The 21,059-nt window shown below is 42.9% G+C and overlaps 1 protein-coding gene across 3 annotated transcripts in view; it reads left to right on the forward strand.

Annotated features, from left to right (window-relative positions):
- Positions 1 to 21,059, forward strand: part of LOC132391289 (radixin) — a 78,043-nt gene that overhangs the window by 20,696 nt on the left and 36,288 nt on the right. For 2 of the 3 annotated variants that reach the window (XM_059964257.1, XM_059964258.1), the window contains exons 3-4: positions 17,732 to 17,815; positions 19,252 to 19,347. In XM_059964257.1, coding sequence (XP_059820240.1) covers positions 17,732 to 17,815; positions 19,252 to 19,347 — 180 coding nt within the window. Of the gene's footprint in view, positions 1 to 17,731; positions 17,816 to 19,251; positions 19,348 to 21,059 lie in introns of those variants that run through there. The other variant, XM_059964259.1, reaches the window with a different exon arrangement.

Consider the following 21,059-nt stretch of genomic DNA (forward strand, 5'->3'; position numbering starts at 1 on the left):
GGACAATTCAATGCATAAAAATTGCTATAATTTTACAGCATGCATTTTCATTTAAATAGTACAGAAAGTAAAATATTGAGGTGTTCATGAATTCAAGGACTGTTCAGAAACCTGACGGTAGAGGAGAAAGAGCTGTTCCTAAAAGATAGTGTCCCCAGGCTCCTGTATCCTCCTCCCTTTATAGTAGTAATGAGACTGGATGTTCTGGATGTGAGGGTCTTTAATGATGGATGCCCCCTTCTTGAGGCATTGTCCTTTGGAGACTTCTTTGATGGTGGAATGCAGCCAAGTGTGGGGAAGGACTGTGGTGTAGGATTCTTCTGCCACTGGACAGTGAGTCAACTATAATTGCCTTTTAATGCAGAAGTTGGCACCATTCCAACAGGAGGCCAAGTGAATGGAGGTGTGTACACAAAATGTGCTAATGCTACCAATGCGTATAACACTGATTGTTTAGACTGACATTATGAATGTAAAGAAAGCAATACATTGTATGATTATATATTACAAGGTGCCATACATGAGACGGCTTAGTAAGTTAAGAGCCTATGGTATGACAGGAAAAATAATAGCTTGTTTAGAGCATTTGTTAATTGGCAGGAAGCAAAGAGTGGGAATAAAGGGAGCCTTTTCTGGTTGGCTGTCAGTGACCAGCGGTGTTCTACAGACGTCTGTGTTGGGACCACTGTTCGTCAGTGATTTGGATGATGGAATTGATGGCTTTGTGGCCAAGTTTGTAGATGATATGAAGATAGGTGAAGGGGCTGTTAGTGTTGAGGAAGCAGACACTACAGAAGGACAGACAGATTAAAGGAATGGACACAGTGGCTGGTGGAATACAGTGCCCGGAAGTGTATCGTCATGCACTTTGGTAGAAGAAAAAGTGTGTGGCGGCCCGCACACGTGGGACTCAAACTGCCATCGGGAGCTGCAGACACGTGATACCGTGTTTGGAACTACCCGCTCGGGGCGGACCTTCCGGGGACAGTCTGATGTCACTTCAACGCCGTGGGTCACGGGGGCCCATGGGAGGGGAGATTTAACTGTGCGATTTTGAATCAGTAAAGGCATTCTGAGTGCAGCTCTCTCTGCCTCCGTGTGTTTCTTTAGTAGCGCGCTGTGCGCGACTACATTGGTGACCCCGATGTTCCAGGCAGCATCTGGAGCCGGTGACCAGTCATGAGTTTGAGCAACTCGCATAGCGCGGTCTCTCTGAAACTCCCGACTTCCTGGGCCACTCAGCCCCTCGTTTGATTCGAGCAGGCTGAGGCACAGTTCAATATCAGAGACATCACAGCCGACGCCACGCGGTACTACTACGTGGTCAGCACGCTCCACCAGGAGACGGCAGGCTGGATCATCGACATACTACGCCAGCCGCCAACAAAGGACAGGTACACTAAGCTTAAGGCGCTCCTGATCCGTACCTTCGGACTCTCCCGCCGCGAATGGGCCGTGCGGCTCCTTCACATGGACGGCCCGGGTGACCGCACGCCATCCGAGCTCATGAATGATACGCTGGCGCTCATGGACGGCCATAGGCAGTGCCTTTATTTGAACAGTTGTTCCTCGAGCAAATGCCAGAGGACAATCGCCTCCTCCTTGCGAGTGAGGATTTCGGTGACCCACGTAGGGTCGCGGCTAAAGCAGATGGCCTTTGGCAGAGCAAGCAGCTTGGAGCAGCCACGATCGCGCACCACAAAGCCCAGGCCCTGTAACCGAAGCTGTCGAGACCCACGGTGGGAAAAGACAAAAGTTCGGAACAATGGTGTTTCTGTCACCAAAGATGGGGCTCAGGTGCGTGCCGCTGCTGTCCACCGTGTGCTTTTCCGGGAAATGCCGGGGCCAGCCGTCGCTAATGGCTATGACAGCTGGCCACCGAGACATCCGCCTGTACCTCTCGGACAGACACTCCGGGCGGCGCTTCCCGGTAGACACCAGGACCGAAGTCAGCATACTCCCCCCCCGAACATGGACACTTGCAAGGCAGTCGCAGGCCCCGAACTCACCACCGCAAATGGCACCAGTATTCAGATGTACGGCTTGCGAACTATCGCACTGCATTTCGGGTCCAGCCGTTTCACTTGGATTTTCACGCTGGCAGTGGAATCACAGCCACCACTAGGGGCAGACTTCCTACAAGCCAACTGCCTCCTGGTTGACTTGAAAGGCCGGCGTTTGGTCCACGCCGAGACGTTCCAGACTTTCCAGCTCAGAGAAGCCAAGCTACTGGCCCTCCACCTGGATTCCTTGACCCTCTCGGGTAACGAATTCGCCAGGGTGTTGGCGGAATTCCCCTCCGTAGTCACCCCGCAGTTCTCCACGGCCGACCCCAAGCACGGTGTACAGCACCACATCCCCACGCAAGGACCGTCGCTGCACGCCCGAGTTCACAGGCTCCCACCCAGCAAGCTCCACCTCACCAAGGAGGAGTTCTGTAAGATGGAAGAGCTGGGAATCCTACACTGCTCCGACAGCCCGTGGAACATGGTGCCCAAGTCCGCAGGAGGATGGAGGCCCTGCGGAGACTACAGAAGGCTCAATGACACCACAATTGCCAACAGATACCAGGTAACCCACATCCAGGACTTCACGGCAAACCTGCACGGAGCGACCATCTTCTCAAAAATCCACCTGGTCAGGGGATATCATCAGATCCCAGTGCACCCTGACGACGTGCCCAAGACAGCCCCCATCACCCCGTTTGGCTTGTTCGAATTCCTGAGGATGCCTTTCGGTCTCAAGAATGCAGCCCAAACTTTCCAAAGGCTCGTAGACTCTGTGGGATGCGGCCTGGCTTTCATTTTCATTTACTCGGACGATATCCTGGTGGCCAGCAGTTCGCACCAAGAGCACGTGGCACATTTGCGCCAGCTCTGCCCACGCCTGTGTGACCATGGACTGGCAATCAATCCAGCGATTTGCCAGTTTGGGCTGACGGTGATCGACTTCTTGGGCCACAGAGTCAACCGACATGGCGCAGTTCCCCTACCGGACAAGGTCCAGGCCATCCGCCAGTTCCCCAGGCCCAGCACGGGCCTGCAGGAGCCCATAGGGATGGTCAGCTTTTATCAGCGGTTCGTGCCAGTGGCAGTGGCACGCATCATGAGACCCTTGTTCAGCCTGATGGCTGGCAAGGCCAAAGAAGTGGCATGGGACGCCCAGTCCATGGAGGCGTTCGAGCAGGCCGAGGAGGTGCTGGCAAAGGCGGCCCTCCTAGTGCACCCGAGAGTCGATGTACTCACGGCACTCACAGTCGACGCTTCCAACACGGCAGTCGGCGGAGTCCTGGAGCAGCTCATCGAGGACCAGTAGCGTCCACTCGCTTTCTTCAGCCGGCACCTACGGCCACCAGAGGTGAAGTACAGTGCCTTTGACAGAGAGTTGCTAGCGCTCTACCTGGCTGTCCGGCATTTATGGTATTTCCTCGAGGGAAGGGAGTTCACCATGTAGATGGACCACAAGCCCCTCATCTTTGCACCGGCCAAGGTATCGGACTCATGGTCGGCTCAGCAGCAGAGGCACCTGTCCTTTATTTAAGAATTCACCACAGACGTCCACCACATCGCAGGGAAGAACAACATCATCGCCGACACACTGTCTTGCCCCTGCCTCCACTCAGTGGGCATATCGTCCTCAGGATTAGACTATGTAGCACTGGTGGAAGCACAACGGTCGGACACCGAGATCCCAACTTACTGCACCGCCGTTTCGGGGCTCCAGTTGGAGGACGTCTTCATCAGCCCGGCAGCGGATCGACTTCTGTGTGACGGACTACCGGCAAACCCCGACCCGTGGTATCAGCGGCATGGAGGCGCCGGGTGTTCGATACACTATGACCTGGCCCACCCGTCCATCCGGGCGTCCATCAAGCCGGTAGTGGACAGATTCATCTGGCACAGTTTGCGCAAACAGGTCGGACACTGGGCCAGGACCTGTGTACACTGCCAGATCGCCAAAGTTAAGCAGCACGTGAAGGCTCCCCTCCAGCAGTTCCAGCTGACGCAAAGGAGGTTCCAACACATCCACGTGGACATCGCTGGCCCCCTGCCAGTCTCCCGGGGTGCCAGGTATACCTTTACCATGGTAGACAGGCTCACCAGATGGCCGGAAGCCATACTGCCCACAGACACGTCCACTGAGTCCTGCGCCAGAGCACTCACTGCAAACTGGATCGCCAGATTCGGCCTCCCAACGGACATCACCTCTGACAGAGGGGCGCAGTTCACGTCTGGTTTGTGGACAGCACTGGTGCAGCTCCTGGGCACCCAGCTGCATCACACCACAGTGTACCAGCCCCAGTCCAACGGTTTGGTAGAGTGATTCCACCGGTATCTCAAGTCGGGCCTGATGGCGCGCCTCAGGGGCCCCAACTGGACAGATGAGCTTCCCTGGGTCCTACTGGGCATCTGCATGGCCCCCAAGGAGGACCTGGGCACCTCCTCAGTGGAATTGGTCTACGGCACCCCCAGGCGAGTTCATACCAGAGGCCTGAGGTTCGGAAGAAACTCCAGCAGCGGTGCTAACGAGGCTGCGGGACAAGGTAGGGACCCTGGCCAGGTCCCGACCTCCAGGCATGGTCCCACGCCATCCTTCGCCCTTAAAGACCTCCGAGACTGTGAGTATGTTTTTATTCGCAGGGACATGCACAGGTCACCTCTACAGCGGCCGTACGAGGGACCCTTCAAGGTGATCCGGCACAACTGAACCACTTGTCGTGGAGGTGAGTGGCCGGGAAGAGACTTTTATAGTGGACCGCCTCAAACCGGCACACTTGGACATTGAGCAATCAGTGAGGGTACCCGCACCGCGCCAGTGAGGCTGACCACCCAGGCAAGCCACACAGACTGGGGGCTCCACTCCCCCGATGGACGTTTCTGGGTGGGGGTGGTGTGTGGCGGCCCGCACACGCGGGACTCGAACTGCCATCGGGAGCTGTGGGCAGACACACGGTAGTGCATTTGGATCTACCCGCTCGGGGTGGACCTTCCGGGGACAGTCTGATGTCACGTCCGCTCTGCGGGTCACAGGGCCCCATGGGAGGGAAGATTTAAGCGTGCAGTTTTGAATCAGTAAAGGCATTCTGAGTTCAGCGCTCTCTGCCTCCGTGTGTTTCTTTAGTAGCGCGTTGTGCGTGACACAAGTGTAGACTATTTCCTAAACGGAGAGAAAATTCAGAAATCTGAGGTGCAAAGGGACTTGTGAATCGTCATGCAGGCTTCCCTAAAGGTTAATTTGCAGGTTGAGTCAGTGGTGAGGAAGACAAATGTGATGTTAGCATTCATTTGAGAGGGCTAGAATATAAAAGCAAGGATGTTGAGGTGTCACTTGGAGTATTGTGAGCAGTTTTGGGCCCTTTATCTGAGAAAGGATGTGCTGACCTAAGGAGGTTCAGGAAAATTATTGTGGGATTGAGAGGTGTATATGAGGAGTGCTATGGCTCTGACCTTGTACTCACTGGAATTTAGAAGAATGAAGGAGGACATCATTGAAACCTTTTGAATGTTGAAAAGCCTTAATAGACTGGATGTGGAGAAGATGTTTCCTATGGTGGGGGAGTTGAAGACCAGAGGACACAGCCTCATCGTAGAGTGACGTCTATTTAGAATGGAGGTGAGGAACTTTAGCCAGTGAGTGATGATTCTATGGAATTTGTTGCCACAGGCAGCTGAGGAGGCAAAGTCTTTATGTATATTTAAGGCAGAGGTTGATGGATTCTTGATTGGTCAGGACATGAAGTGATATGGAGAGAGGCAGGAGATTGGGGCTGAGAGGAAAATGGATCAGCCATGATGAAATGGCAGAGCAGACTTGATGGGCCGAATGGTCTAATTCTGCTCCAATATCTTATGACCTAAATAAGGAAAAGGTTTATTTTTGAAATAAAAATAGCTTTGTACAGAATAGCAAATGAGTTGTGATCAATAAGGTATTGCTCGAGAGAACTACTCTTAACTTTAGAGTAGCAGAAAAATGGTTAAAAAAATTGAAAGTTCTGGCTTTGGATGAAATACCGGGTGCCATCAAAATACCCTTTTGCAGAAATAAGATTATAAAATAAACTTGTTAGAAGAGACAAAAACAGAATATGAACTGGAAGAAACTGGTTTTTAAAAGGGAAATTTTACTAGGCTTGAAAGTTCTATAATCACTCAGGGCTTGTTGACCTTCAGGTCAAGGTTTTAAGAAGTGCTTATGGAGATGGCAGTTACATTGGTTGTCACATTACAAAATGTCATAAGTGCTAGAATTGTTCCCACACTTAAGTGTTGGTGCATGGCCAAGTGGCTAAGGCGTTTGTCTAGTGATCTGAAGGTTGCTAGTTCGAGCCTTGGCTGAGGTTACGTGCGTGTCCGTGGGCAAGGAACTTAACCACACATTGCTCTGCAAAGACACCGGTGCCAAGCTCTATGGGTCCTAATGCACCTTCCCTTGGACAACATCAGTGGCGTGGAGAGGGGAGACTTGCAGCTTAGGCAACTGCCGGTCTTACATTTAAAAAAAACCCCTGCCCCTTGGGAAACTTTCCAAGGTGCAAATCCATGGTTTATCAAGAATAATGGACGCCTACACACACCCAACGGGCAATCACAATCAGGTTTAATATCACTAAGGTGTTGTAAAATTTGTTTTGCAGTAGTAGTACAATGCATACATAAAATATACTATAAATTTAAGGAGTGCATAAAAAGCAAAATATAGTGGGGTAGTGTTCATGGGTTTACTGTCTGGTCAAATGGCTCCTTCTCCAGTACTTGGGGAAGGAAGGATATAGAAAATAGGGAATAGGGACTTGAGTAGTTATCGGATTGAGCAGAATTGGCGTGGGTTTCTGAAAGGGAAGTCTGTTTGGCAATGTAGATCAAAATTATCAGCACAAGATTGTGGTGGAACCAATGGATGTGGTATACTTGTATTTTTTTTGAAGGCCTTTGATAAGATATGCATCTTACTGAAGCAAATTTGAGCATGTGGGATTGGGGATGATGTGCAAGTGTAGATGGTGAATGGTTAAAGGATGTAAAAACCAAAGAATAAAGTAGCAGGTTGGGAGACTGAACCCTGGCTCTTCGGTAAGCATTTCTGATTTGGTATGGGAGCCCAAGTTTAATCAGAGAAAATGTACATGAGGCTCAGTTGCAGTGTAAGGCACGAGGCCACAAGGGGATCTGGTAAATTGACTAAGATGCAAGTCCACTTTTTGGGGAGTGTGGAAGGAATAGATGTACTTGAGTGTTATGTATTTGCATTACTGAAAGTGATTTTTAGAAACTTATAAAACCTACAGCATATAATACAGGCCCTCTGGCCCAAAATGTTGTGCCGAACCTGTACTTACCCTAGAAATTACCTAGGGCTATCCATAGCCCTCTATTTTTCTGTGCCTATCCAGGAGTCTCTTAAAAGACCCTATCGTATACTCCACCACCACCGTCACCAGCAGCCCATTCCACACACTCACCACTCTGTGTAATTAAAAAAAACAATTTACCCCGACGTCTCCTCTGTACCTACTGCAAAGCACCTTAAAACTGTGCCCTCTCGTGTTAGCCATTTCAGCCCTGGGGGGAAAAGCCTCTGATTATCCACACGATCAAAGCCTCTCATCATCTTATACAGCTGTATCAGATCACCTCTCATCCTCCATCGCTCCAAGGAGAAAAGGCCGAGTTCCCTCAACCTATTCTCATAAGGCATGCTCCCCAATCCAAGCAACATCCTTGTAATTCTCTTCTGCACCCTTTCATGTTTAACAAGGTCTGGTTAAACCTCCCTCAGGCTGAGAATCACCCGATGAATGACAGGGAGTAATCCTCGACTTCTCGACTCCAAACATGCTCAGTAACTCATGGATGAGCCAACTTTCAAAATCCTGTCCCTGATCACTATGTATCCACTAGGGGAGGCCATAATAAATGAAATACTTCTTCCACAACACTTTGACCACCGTAGATGCCCTCTGGTCCTTGGTGGGGAAAGCTTGCATATATCTGGTGTAGTGATCACTGAAGACTAAGACATTCGCCGTGTTGCTGGCATCTGGCTCTGTTGACAGGAAATCCATACCCACCAGGTCCGGGGCCCCACACTCTGCAAGTGGGTCTTCCTCCGTATGCATCAAATGCACGACTTGCAGTATTCTCCGGCAAGTAGTACTGATCTTTGAGCAATCCATAGGTCCCTTCAACCCCCAAGTGTCCAGAATCATCATGAAGTGACTTCAATACAATCCTCTGATACTCCTAGGCAGAACCAGCTGGGAACACTGAGGTCAGTCCGGAGATGATGTGATCTGGTTTCTCAACTCCAACCTGGGCCATTCTCTCAGTAATGGAGGTACCACAGCGTGTTTCGACTTCTCCACTTGGGCCATGTCTCCCTTTTCAACTGCTGACCACATGGTGCCTTTGCCCGGGTCATCTTGCTGAGCAGCTGCCACTTCCTTAAAACTCAATTCTGGTATTTACTGGAGAAGATTTGATTGCAAGAATGAAGGTATTGCTGAAATTGTATAGGGAGCTGGTACGGCTATTGCATCTACAATTTTTATCTCCAAGCTTCGGACTGATATACAGCAGTTGTGATAGGAGGACTGTAGCGGAGATTTGCCAGTTGATTTTGGGGATTGGGATATTGGGAAATGTGGGAACTTGTACTACCAAACCATAAGTTTATTGAATAAGTGAGAAGGGCCATATGATGGATGACTTGTATTTCTAATATTTTGGTTCTGCTTTGACTCTCACTTGTAATCAATGATCCATAGAGACCTAATTTTAAACTTTTACTCCTTTAATTTTCATCTACTTGAGGCTCTGAAATTAAGGTTATGTTTTAACTGTGCACTTCCATTGTTTCTCATTCAGTAAAGACCAACGTATTCTTTGCTCCTGCATACAGCACCTAGTTTATGCTGAGATTCCTAGTTGATTCTGAATAGTGTTCTTTTCTAGTGGTGTCTAGTAAATGGTGTTGAAACAAGGCCAAATATAATCTTGCTAACTGTTCATTAGTGTACTTTCCATTTCTTATGTTAACTTTATTCTAGTTAAACATTGTCTTCATAGGTAGTGGATCATATTTAAGATTTCTTGGTCCAGACCAAAATGCTTAAATCTTTCAGCATGCACAGGTTTTGGTTTTGTCAAGTCTTACTTCTGCCAGAGTCTTTCAAATTCCAGCGCAAGTGGTTTGCTTGCATTGTATTAGTTTTCGCCATTCCTGCCATAGTGTACCTTTTTAGGGTTCCACTTACTGCTTTTGAAATAAAAGTTGAAATTTCTGATGTAATACAGTGAAATGCTTGTCCACCTTAAATTCATTTCCAGCCATTGATTATGTTGCAGGTTAAGTGGGTTGATTACTACCCTATCGACATTGTGCAGTGCTGTGCAAAAGTCTTGGGCACATATGAAAGAAATTATGTGAAGTGAAGATGCTTTCAAAAAAATGAAATGAAATATTTCTAAATAAAAAAGAACTCGGGCAGCACATCTTGAAACTCCGGTCTGGTGTGAAAATTTTGCTTGTGAAAGATCTTGCTGATGCAGGCTGACCACCTTTTGTCTTGCCATGGTGTGAGAATTGATGATTTGAAGATTAAACTGTCACATCTGCCACACCCTCACCTTTTAGTATGGTTTGCCTTTACCCAGTTTGATTCCTTCTAAATGCAATTCTGTTTCAGTTAATCAGTTTAGTTCATTCAACTCTTTATGTCATTGATCATTAGCATCCTGTTTGTTATCTTTGTTTAATCATACACTGGGCTGTATACCTACAAAGTCATCAAGTTTTTATTTGAAAAGTGGTCCTTTGCTTAATATGTTACTTTAATGAAATACAAAAATTCTCTAACTTTTTTTTTTGGAAAATGAATGTTCGGAGTCTAATAATTGCTCTGCAGAAGACAAAAATGAACATCTAAACCTAAATTTATATTTAAAATATCTAGGTACCTAAGACTTCTGCACAGTGACATATATAAAGTGTTTTCTTTTGTGCATTGTTCTTAATAAGAACAAAGGATTACAAATAAGTAAAATTGCAGTGCACTGTAAAATTCTAACCCATTATATTTGGCTCTTTGTACTGATTGCATTCAATGGTTCAGAAAAGCCGTACCCATTTACATCCCATATTTAAATTTTTTCTTAATAAGGTACATTATTTATGGAAGTAGAGCTGTAGTTGGAACCCCCCCCCCCCGCCCCCCCATGTAGTTTAAAAGGTGGTGTGTGAACCAAAACCCTGGTTTGTTGAAAGGGAGTGTCAAGGTTCCACATCAGAACTGGAAAGGGAAAATAAGTTTGAATTGTAGAAGAGGTGAAGGAATGGATGGAAGAGTCTGAGGAAATATCTGTGATAAGGCAAGTCTTGAGTTGCTGTGGAGTAATTTCTAATGGTCACCTAGTCAGTGGGTGAATGGATGACCTCAATCTACAGTTTATTCCCATGGTAACTTGTGCCTCATGCTACCAAACTTTGAATAATCTTCAGTCTGAGATTTAACTGTCTTCTGCAGCTGCTGCCTGACTTGCTGACTGCCATGCATTTTCTGTTTTTAAATTTCATATTTTCAGTGTCCACAGCTTCCATGATTTTTTAAAAAAGAAATGTTTTTACCTCTGTGTATTTGAATTTTTTTTGCAGTTTTTCTTGCCTACCACGTTCTCTGAGAATGAACTGCATAGTTGTAAGGCACCCACAATATGACTAACGCATCTGAAGGAAATTCACTTTAGAGTAAATATTTTAACAAGAGATTTGCTGTTTTTATTTGAATTTGTCTAAACCTCTAAGCCTCCAAGATCCTTGGTTCCTTGTCTATCTCCCTTCAAGGCAGTTGTGATGTTTTCATGTAACTTTGACATTTTAGGTCAAGAATGTGTCTTTGCCTTTTCCATATTGCTTTGGGGATTAAATTTCACTAGACCCATGACTGAGATGAATGGAATGTGAAAGCATGTTGACATTAAATTGTACATGTCTTTTCAATTGATGTTTGAGCTGGGTGGTTGAACTATGTGTCTTTGCACTGCAGGCAACCCTGTGTTCACCCTTGCAGAATTCAAAGTCACTAAACAAAGTGAGATTAGAATAACACTTGCTCTGTAGAATTTCTGTTGTGGGGTAGAGGGGCTGGAATTTGGCAACTCAATCGATGCACACGTCAAATTAATGAGGCTGCGTATAATGGAAAATTACAATACAGACCCCTTTCTACAAATGCAACCACTTGTTTGGAAAGGCTGCCTGTATCCTTGAGTTTTTATAAATCTTGTATGATTTAGAAGTTTTCTTCTAAAACTCATAGTTGGTATCAGTTTTTAATGTTCTTTTAAGAGTTCCATTATTTAGCTAGTGACCTTAAGTGTTTTTGTAGCATAACTTTCCCAGAGAACTGACTAAAAGGTCTGTGATAAGCTGTGGCCTTGGCTTGTGTGGCTACTCGTGGGCTTTGTGATATTATAGGTGAACTGGTTTCATTTAATGTCTGACTATACAACAAGCCTCTAATATGAAAATAGGTCTGTATTTGTTTCATGTATAGTTTCAATACTGACTGGAAAACTTGTATGCATGTAAACATTTTAGTTATTTGATACTTTCCTCAAAAGCTGTTCCTAGAATTACAGCAGAATGTATTGTGTACTATGTTGTATCGGGTTCCACTATGAACGTGTAATTTCATGAAGCTTCTGAAAGCTTGACCTATTCAGTGTAGGGCACCCAATCCACTGTTATCCTTGTAGCCAATTCCCTAGGACATCTTGGAAAACCTTGCTAATTTGTGGCAGTTATTCACATTATCTCATGCCATTCCCCAAAAGTCAAGATTTTTTGACTACTTTAAAATCCATAATCAACCAAAGATGTAAAGTGAATTAACTGTAACTACAGGTCAGTTTTTGATTATATTGTGCAGATATCTATTGCCTGAAATGTCTATTAGCTATTGCTTGCATTTGCTTAGTTCTTTTGCTGTTAATTGGCATTCAATTCCTTCTTTGTCAGAAATCCAAGCTTGGTTCATAACAAATGGTTGGATTTCAGACATACTAGTATTTACTGTCTGTGTGTATGGAATTGTACTATTGAACTTCTGGTGTATTACATTTTTTAAAAAATGTGGTTCATATCTTAAATATGCTTTTCTGGGTGAATGCTGCTTGAGTACTGTTTAATGTTCTTTCCTCTTGTGCTTGTGGGATTTTCCACAGTTATCTTTCTAGTTCTGAGAGCTTCCACCAGAAGATTAGTCAGTAAGAAGTTGTGCGTCTGCCCTCAAATGTCAGGGGTCAATTGCCTGTAGTCCATGCATCTTAATTCTATTATCTACACCCAGGAAGATGGCTATTGCTAGCTGTAGTGTCATTCTTAACGTTGTACAGAAGCTAATAATGCAAATACGGTCTTTATGAATTTGTACAGCCTATAGGAGGGGATTAAAGACAGATATTCCTTACAAATGTGTTTGCATGAGGGCTAAGAAATGTTTGCAACACACAAAATGCTGGAGGAACTTGGCAACTAAGAAATGTTTTTGTGTTGCTTTTAAATATCTCAAGATAAAATTGAAGTTGCATACATAAACAAGTAATACTACATTTTGATTTTTTTTTAATATAACATCTTTAAGTACAAACCAGTGCCAGATTATTTCTCCACCAGTCTTCTATTTGAATGCCTTTCAGCATTGAGAACTCCTATTTTTATGGCACTAAACAGTTTGTAGATTCAGAATTATTTTGGTTGTATTTTTAAAAAAAAATTGAATAAATGTAGATATTTTTCTGAGTGTTTGGAGGGATAGGGAAGATAAGCAAATCCTTTTAAAAGGAATTGGTATGCACTGGTGCATTCTCTTATTGAAGAAATCAAATGCATTTTTGCAAATCTACACCATTTAAAATTCTTTTAATTGTGAGAATGGAAGGCTGAAGGTATATTGCTATTCAGTCATTTTTTTTTCTGTATGAAAAGTATTTCCAATCATTTTGTCAATGTTTGGATTGTGGCCACATCACTAACTTCCCTCATAGAAAATTTGTCTAAAACTAATGAATTTGAGTTTCAGATCAGGGCTAATGGACTGAGGGGGAATCTGAGAATTTCTTTCATTCAGAGATGAATTGGCATTTCTGGTGGAGGCTCATTTGCTTAAGTATCCAGTAGTTCGACTGCTAAGGTATTGAAGAGTGTGGACTAAGTGTTGATAAATGAGGTTTGAATAGCTGGATATTTGATAGTTCGTGTGGTCATGGTAGCTTAAGGACCTCCTGTCCGTTACTCTGCATGGCAAAGAAATCGTAGGTGTAGCATGGAAGGAGAGCTGTACTTCTGTAGATCAAGTAGTAAACACTAGTATATTTGTCTTGCTAATCAAATGAACACATTTATTGTGTTCATGTTGTTGTTTCAGCTGTGAGATTGACTTGTAAGTAAATGTACAAGCATTTTGCATGTTTCAAGGTTGTGATGTACCAATTATTTTCCTCTTGCAGTTATTCTGAACCCTGTACAATTCCCAATATGATTAAGTTCAATAAAGGGTTAGTAGCTTCCCTAGTTAAACTGAAGGCTGCATTGAAAATGCTCTGGGAAACTGCCAGAGGGCATCTCCTTGGACTGACGGGCCTTGGGATCTAAACTGCCTTGTAAGGCAATAATCCATTATTATAGTAAAAGTCTAATTAGATCTTTTTGGAACAATGTCAACATTATTAACTACATTAGAAATGTAATCTTTCAAGTTATACAGTTAATTTGACAAACATTGACTTTTTTCTCTTATTTCCTAAGTCTGAATTGTTTCCAGACTCTCACTTTGATAAGTACGTTAATGTTTACAAATGTAAATGAGAACTTGATTTGTAGCAATGGTTTAGCGTGCACTCTATAATTAAAGTTTGAGTAATATGAACTTGAAAGTATTATACTAAGTTGAAAAATCTGTCCTGAAGTTAATGTGGTTTGGCAGAAAAATGGCATTTTTAAAAATCCCACTGTTTTTTTGCCTCATTTTTGATCTGTCCTTGTTTTGTCTGGCAAGATGAGTTGTATTTCAAAGGAATGGTTGAATTGCCAATCTCACAGTCCAAACTAATGAGGCGGAGATCTTAACTATTTTCCATGTGCAGTCAATATTACATGAGAAAAGTGGGGAGTTGCAATCAAACCTGGGAATGGACTCCCACAAGTACAGTGAAGATTCTTCATTTGGGGAAGAAAAAGGTGTGTGAGATGAGAATGCAGCATTTGAAGCTTTTAAACTATGAAGTAATCTGGAGTTTGATGAATTGAATTCTTGATGTAATAATAATGCTAATACTTAAAGTCAGTGGACCAATTTTTTTTCCATTTGTTCTCTCCCATTGCCTCTTTTTCTTACAATTATTTAATGTCATTTTTAAACTCCAATCAGTTTTAACCATGACAAACGTTACCTGTTAACATTTAATGTTTTAAGATGATGAGCAGGGTTGTGGAACCCATCCAAATTTCCAAAAATAAAAAATAAAATCATTTGCCAATGGTTAACGTGACATTAATACTGCTTTCTATTATATTTGGTGGTCATTTCTCTATCACACTTCACTCTAGCTTGCAATTCCTTAACCTAATTTTCCTTTTTGCAAACTCGTGGTTCATATTAAAAAAAAATTCTTCCAGAGAAAATGTTTATTTGATCTTGACTGTCACTTAAAATTCAAAAGTGGTATGCTTCCATTTTTTTAGGACAATCCCTAAATTTGTACTTACTACAACCTTGGATCATGACATATAGACTTTATATAAGCTATGCACAATTTTATACTGATTGTGCATAAAGCAGTTCTTAAATTTCAGTTTTGAGAAATGATTGCGTAAGTAGTGTATGTTTTTTGTTACACAGAACTCTGCAGCTGAGTGTAAATTCACATTCCAAACCCATTCATGTCCCAAATTGCTTGAAAGATTTCTTTCAGACTGATGTACATTCCTGATTGTCAATACAGAATATAACAGAATTAAAATTGTAAAAAAAAATGCACTTGAAGGGATAAAGATGAGCTGTGTGAGTGATAAGTGCATGATAGAAGCAGTATGGAAAAATGTGAAGTTTTGGTGTGCAAAACAAAACTTTTTGAAGTGGTGAAAGCAAGTAACATTCAAAGAGGCCTACATATCCATGTATCCAGCTCTGAATTCTGGCCTTGTAAAAGGAGGCTTTGCTGGTTGCTTTTCTGATTAGAAATCTGTGGTCAGTGGTATGCCACCAAGGATTGTATCTGGAACCCTTAATGTTTGTGAACTGGATTGAATGAAGAGGTATGATTAGTAAATGTGCTCTTGTAGTTAAGGCGAGGGTTGTTGGACTATAGTACAATCATGATCTATGAATGGGAAGCTGGGCAGAAGAAAGGAAGTTGGAATATAATCCTGACAATTTCATAGTGATGCTCTTTGAAAGGTTGAATAAGGGTTTGACTTAAACAGATAAGGCCCATTTCATTGTTGATGAATAGAGGGAACTTGGGATACCAGCCTTGTATCCAGGCAGATAGTGGTGCAGAGTGTAGGGGTTTGTTTTATTCAGTCATGGCACAGAATATATTAAAAAAAATTGTCACTTTATAGAACATTACTTAGGCTGCACTTGGATCATGTGTAGTTCTGGTCACAACATCAAGAGCAAAATTGTACTAGAGGTTTGCCAAGATGCTGCCTGAATTGAAGCATTTCTATTATATGTAGAAATTGAGTTTATTTCCTCTAGAGCTGGGGGGGATGACTCGACTCAATAGAAGTATACATTATTTGTGTGTGTGGGGGGGTGGTGTTAGTAGATAAAAACCTTTCTAATGGTGGACGTGTCTAAAACAAGAAGACATAGGTTTAGAGGCTCTAGACTCATCTTATTCCTATCTCATTGAAGTTGTTTACAATGGATATTGTGGGAATGGAGTAGTATGGAGACATTTCAGGAAAATGGTGTAGGGCAGAAGTATGGCCACTGTTTTGATAAATTGTGGAGAGAGCTCAGTTTAATGGCAAACTGTACATAGAAAATAGGAAAGTACAGTACAGGAACATGACCTGTGGCCCATCATGTCAGCAGAAACCATGATATCAAATTAAAATAATCCTATTTGCTTGCATGTGTTGGTATCTCTCTACTCCCAATCAGTTTGAGTCTGATGAAATGCCTTGAGCTTTGCTATCCAATCTACTTCCTTCACTTCTCTAATTAACATAAAGTCTAAGTACTGTATAAAATTACAGGCAGAATGCATGGCTTTGAAGTAAACCCTGAATTATCTGTGGACAGACAACAGAAAATCCACAGATGCTGGAAATCTAAGCAACATGCACAAAATGCTGGAGGAACTCAGCAGGCCAGGCTGCGTCTATGGAAAAGAGTGCAGTCGACGTTTCATGCCGAGACCCTTCCTAATTATCTGTGGACCCATTTCTTTAACATTTAACACTACGTTGAAAGCACTTGGTTTAATTTTAAAATGGCCTAAGTTTCCTCAAAGGAGAAATGGGAAATTTGAACAAAAATTGACAACTTTGTGCGTGGCACCTGGAGGATATGTCAATCCTGGTAGAACAGAAGCTGAAGTTCTTGATTCGATGAATACAGTGCATGAACATGTATGCTCATGGGAGCCCAGGATCTGCTAATGCATGAAGTATTCTGTAGTCCTCAGTTCTGAGTACAATGATAATTGGCTATGGTGCAATTTGGCATTCCTAGCAACCCACGGTTTGAGAAGTCCCACTTTGTTTTAATCAGAGGTTGCCTGTAGAGTTTGTCAATGGGAGTACTTGATGCAATGGGTTTTAAAGGATAGTATTGTGGCGACCCATTTCCTGGCACATCCGAACCGGCTCACAATTAGCCAGCTTTCCGGCTAAGGGAGATAGCCTACGGGGGTTTGTGAGCACAGAGCTTTGGAGCCTCTGCGCCACAGGGGGCAGGTTGAGGGAGGCTTAAAAGTGAGGCTGAGGATTTCGAATAAAGTTTTTCCTTCGACTGCAGTCACCGACTCCGTGTCGTAATTTTAGCGCTGCATGTAGCACACCGCTGCAGTATCCTTGATACTTTGTTTTGCGGAGGCACAACGTCATTTAGCAGTCTAGACATGAAGTAAATTGTTTTTGTAGAAAAATAATATCTTATGATGCTGTCAGGTATGTCATGGATTTTCAAAATTTGCTACATTGGTAATATTTGAAATTCTTCAGTCTGCAGGATAGAGATGGTAGAAACTTGGGGTGTTTTTAAAGTATTGCGATGAGGAATGACCTTGATTATTTGTATACAGCCCGTAATTGTATTGTATCCAAAAAATATACTAGATCCTGATTCTGAATTAAAGTCCCGATTTTTCTCAGGTTTGAAAGCTTAAGGTTGTTTTTCTTTTTGTAGTCTAACCGGTAATTGGCACGTCATGTGCCACTAATTAATTTTTTTTAGATGAATGCAATCCCCTGATACTTCAGTATGACTTCAAAAATATTTTTTCTTCTGGGACAAATGGTTATACTCGACAGGTCTTCCACAAATGGCACTTACAGGTGGTTCAAAATGGAAGAGGGTTAAAATGCTGGTCCCTTACCAGACTGCAAAATTAGTTAGTATTTTCATGATCTCCTTTCCTTCCTACCTTTCTCTTTCCTTCTCTTCTCTTTCTTAACAATATTAGTTTAACAGATGTAATTCTCTGGCTGTTTACAGATCAATGTACGGGTTACTACCATGGATGCAGAGCTCGAGTTTGCCATCCAGCCAAATACAACTGGCAAGCAGCTCTTTGACCAGGTAAGTTCACTGTCATTTACAGTTCACACCTGTGTGCAGCTTGACTTTATACTTAAATGTAATTGAAGGTTATGAAAGTGTGAAGTTCTAAAGTTGCAATTTAACACTGCAATTTTCCATTTGCATTTGTTTTGAACAATAGGAAAAACAGAAGTAATAAACTACTGTCAAACAGTTTGGATTATTTCAGGGCAAGTAGAATTAATGAGAATGTTTCAACATAGAACAGACTGCTGAATCACTTCATGAAGGATTAGTGTAAGATTTGAATGAAGGACAACAGTCTTTTAAGGCAGATGTGTGATGCAAGAGCATTGAGAGATTTTAAATTGTGGATAATGTGTTTAAATTCAAAGTGTTGAGAAAGGAGACGAGACTATGTTGTCAAGCAGATTCAATATCAACATAGGCTTTGGCTGGACAGGATTAACTGCTTTGTCATTTAAATGTCAGTCATCTAGTGTGGAGTTGAAAAGGCTGCTGAGGAGGAAACTTTAAGAATGAACCTGGAATGGAATAAAATCAGTGGTGCTATAATGCTAGCCTCTGGGGAATGTTCTGACAGAACTCAGTACTGTTAGTGAAGAGGGTCAAAACAGAGGTAGGTTTATTTGGTGTATATACAGTTTATGTTATGGCATTTGGTTCTTGGTTAGGGAAAAAATTGTATAAAGGAAGGGGATGTTTAACATGATTCCAATATGATTTAAATGGGACTGTGTGGTGAAGTAATAAATGTGAAATGGGAATCAAACTTACGACAGTTGAAAGTGATCTTCAGGAGAAGTGGTGAGGACAGAAACATGATGCTGAATGAATAATACTTCCTACATCTGTATTGTGTACATTTATTTACCCCTTTCCTCTGACTTAAATGGGGTTTGCAATAGTGTATCTGGTCATCTTGTACACATTCTCCTTGGGCAGTTTGCATGAGTAAATGAATAAAAAGATTTAAGCATCCCAGTTAGATGTTGGAACTGAGTTAAATGGTTTTGTCTGGTTCCTTTGTTGCTGCAACCTTTTGGTGCTATCTGCAATGCTGTTTAGAAAGTAAGATGAAATTTATTCTTTTTGATATTTTCCAGTAGGAATAGGCGAAGGGGGTGGGGAAGGAAATGCTGGAAATACTGAGCAGGTCAGGCAGCATCCATTGTTCGAGGAGAGAGTTCACATTTCAGGTCTGACTTTCATCAGAACAGTTGATCTTTCCAGGAATGCTGGCAGATGAACAAATTTCCAGTGTTTGCAGTTTGTATTTTGCTTTCAGTGAAAAGTTAAGAGTTAATACTAAAAGAATTGCTAAAAGAAATACCAAAATCTTGTTGCTATGAATTGGATTAAGATAGATTTCTGGTTATAAACTAACCTTCAGCCTTGGTATAAAGATATAATGCTGTTTATTTGTTAGTGTGACCATATTGATTTTCTTTCAGGTTGTGAAAACTGTTGGACTAAGAGAAGTGTGGTTCTTTGGCCTACAGTACATAGACAGTAAAGGCTATACCACGTGGCTGAAGTTGAACAAAAAGGTATTAAAAAAAAATGTTTAAGGGGTGGAAATGTATTAGCCAAGGAACTTTGAAAATGTGTAGTAATTGGGATGCACATTTCAATATAGAGTAAAATTCTAATCCAGTATCCATTTGTTCAGAGTATATGATAGTTCAGTACCTGGCTCACTAAACTGTCCAGTTGGTGTCTGGAGTACATCTCAGGCTGCTGCTGTTTGAGTGGTGTTCAATGTGCAGCCTGGAAGGAGTTGGGATCTGAAACCCGAGGAATCAGAAACGTGGGTAGGCTTGCCTCTGGACTCCTTGTGCATTTCCTGCTCCCTATCAGCTCAGTGGGAGAATATCTATGATATGTTGTAATGAGGTTGGGTGACAGTGATGGGCAGAGTTATGAAGTGAAATAAGTGTCTTGGGGTATTGGAGCAACATCCAGTAGTGCAGGAGATCTTCAAGTCTGACATTACCAAAGTTGGAAGGGTACTGAGCTGTTGGTTTTGTTTTATGTACCTTGTAAACATGAAGAGCTTGCATTTTAATAGATGCTGATTAACTGACTTTTATTGCAAGTCTCAAGAAGGTCTCGGTTTAATCAGTACTCGAAGCACCTTTTTCATGAGGTGCTTTGGTAGTTGGGTTTTTTCCCATAATGTTTGCTGTAGACTCTGGGCCAAGTGCAGCTGGTTGTGGACAGAAAACATGAAGCGATCTGGCATCATAGAAACACAGGAATCTACAGCACATTACAGGCCCTTTGACCCACAATGTTGTGCTGACCACGTAACCTACTCTAGAATCTGCCTAGAATTTCCCTACCACAGAGTCCTTAATTTCTCTATACTCCATGTACCTATCTAAGAGTCTCTTAGAAGACCCTATCGTATCTGCCTCTACCAGCTTTGCTGGCAGTGCATTCCACACACTCACCACTCTCTGTGTGGAAAAAGTTACCCCTGACATCCCCACTGTACCTAAATCCAAGCACCTTAAAACTATGCCCCACAGTGTTAGCCATTTCAGCCTCTGACTATCCACCCGATCAATGCCTCTCATCTTATGCACCTCTCTCATCCTCTGTCACTCCAGGGAGAAAAGGTCAAGTTCACTCAACCTATTCTCATAAAGCGTACTCTCTAATCCAGGCAACATCCTTGCACTCTCTCTATAGCATTTGTATCCTTCCTGTAATTAGGTGACCAAAACTGAACACAGTGCTCCAAGCGGGGCCTGACTGGGGTCTGACCAAGATCTTGTATAGCTGTAACAGTAATTCACGGCTCTTGTACTCAATCCCACAGTTGAAGGCCAACACGTCATATTAACAACACCATCAATCTGCATTGCAGCTTTGAGTTCCTGTGGACATGGACCCTAAGATCTCGCTTTATCCTCCACACTGCCAAGAGTCTTGCCATTTGTATGCAAAGTTTTTGAGCTGCTAGAGCTTAAGTCTAGGACAAACTGAGTGACGCATTCCAGCACGTCTGTTAGTCCACTTTGTTACTGGACTCTGAGATCAAGAGGCATCTGCACAAGGTTAGTGTGGTGCCACAGCTGCAAATATAGAAGTGGTCCCTTCAAACCACACTGTCAAAAGCACCCACCTATGCTAACCCAGTTTACTCACATTAGGTTCATAGCTGACTATGCCTTGATGATTTAAGTACTTATCAAGATGCTTCAATGTTATAAGAGTATAACCACCATCACCTTGGGCAGTATATTCTAGATTG

Source organism: Hypanus sabinus, chromosome 3 (assembly GCF_030144855.1).
Source record: "Hypanus sabinus isolate sHypSab1 chromosome 3, sHypSab1.hap1, whole genome shotgun sequence".
Classification (NCBI taxonomy): domain Eukaryota; kingdom Metazoa; phylum Chordata; class Chondrichthyes; order Myliobatiformes; family Dasyatidae; genus Hypanus; species Hypanus sabinus.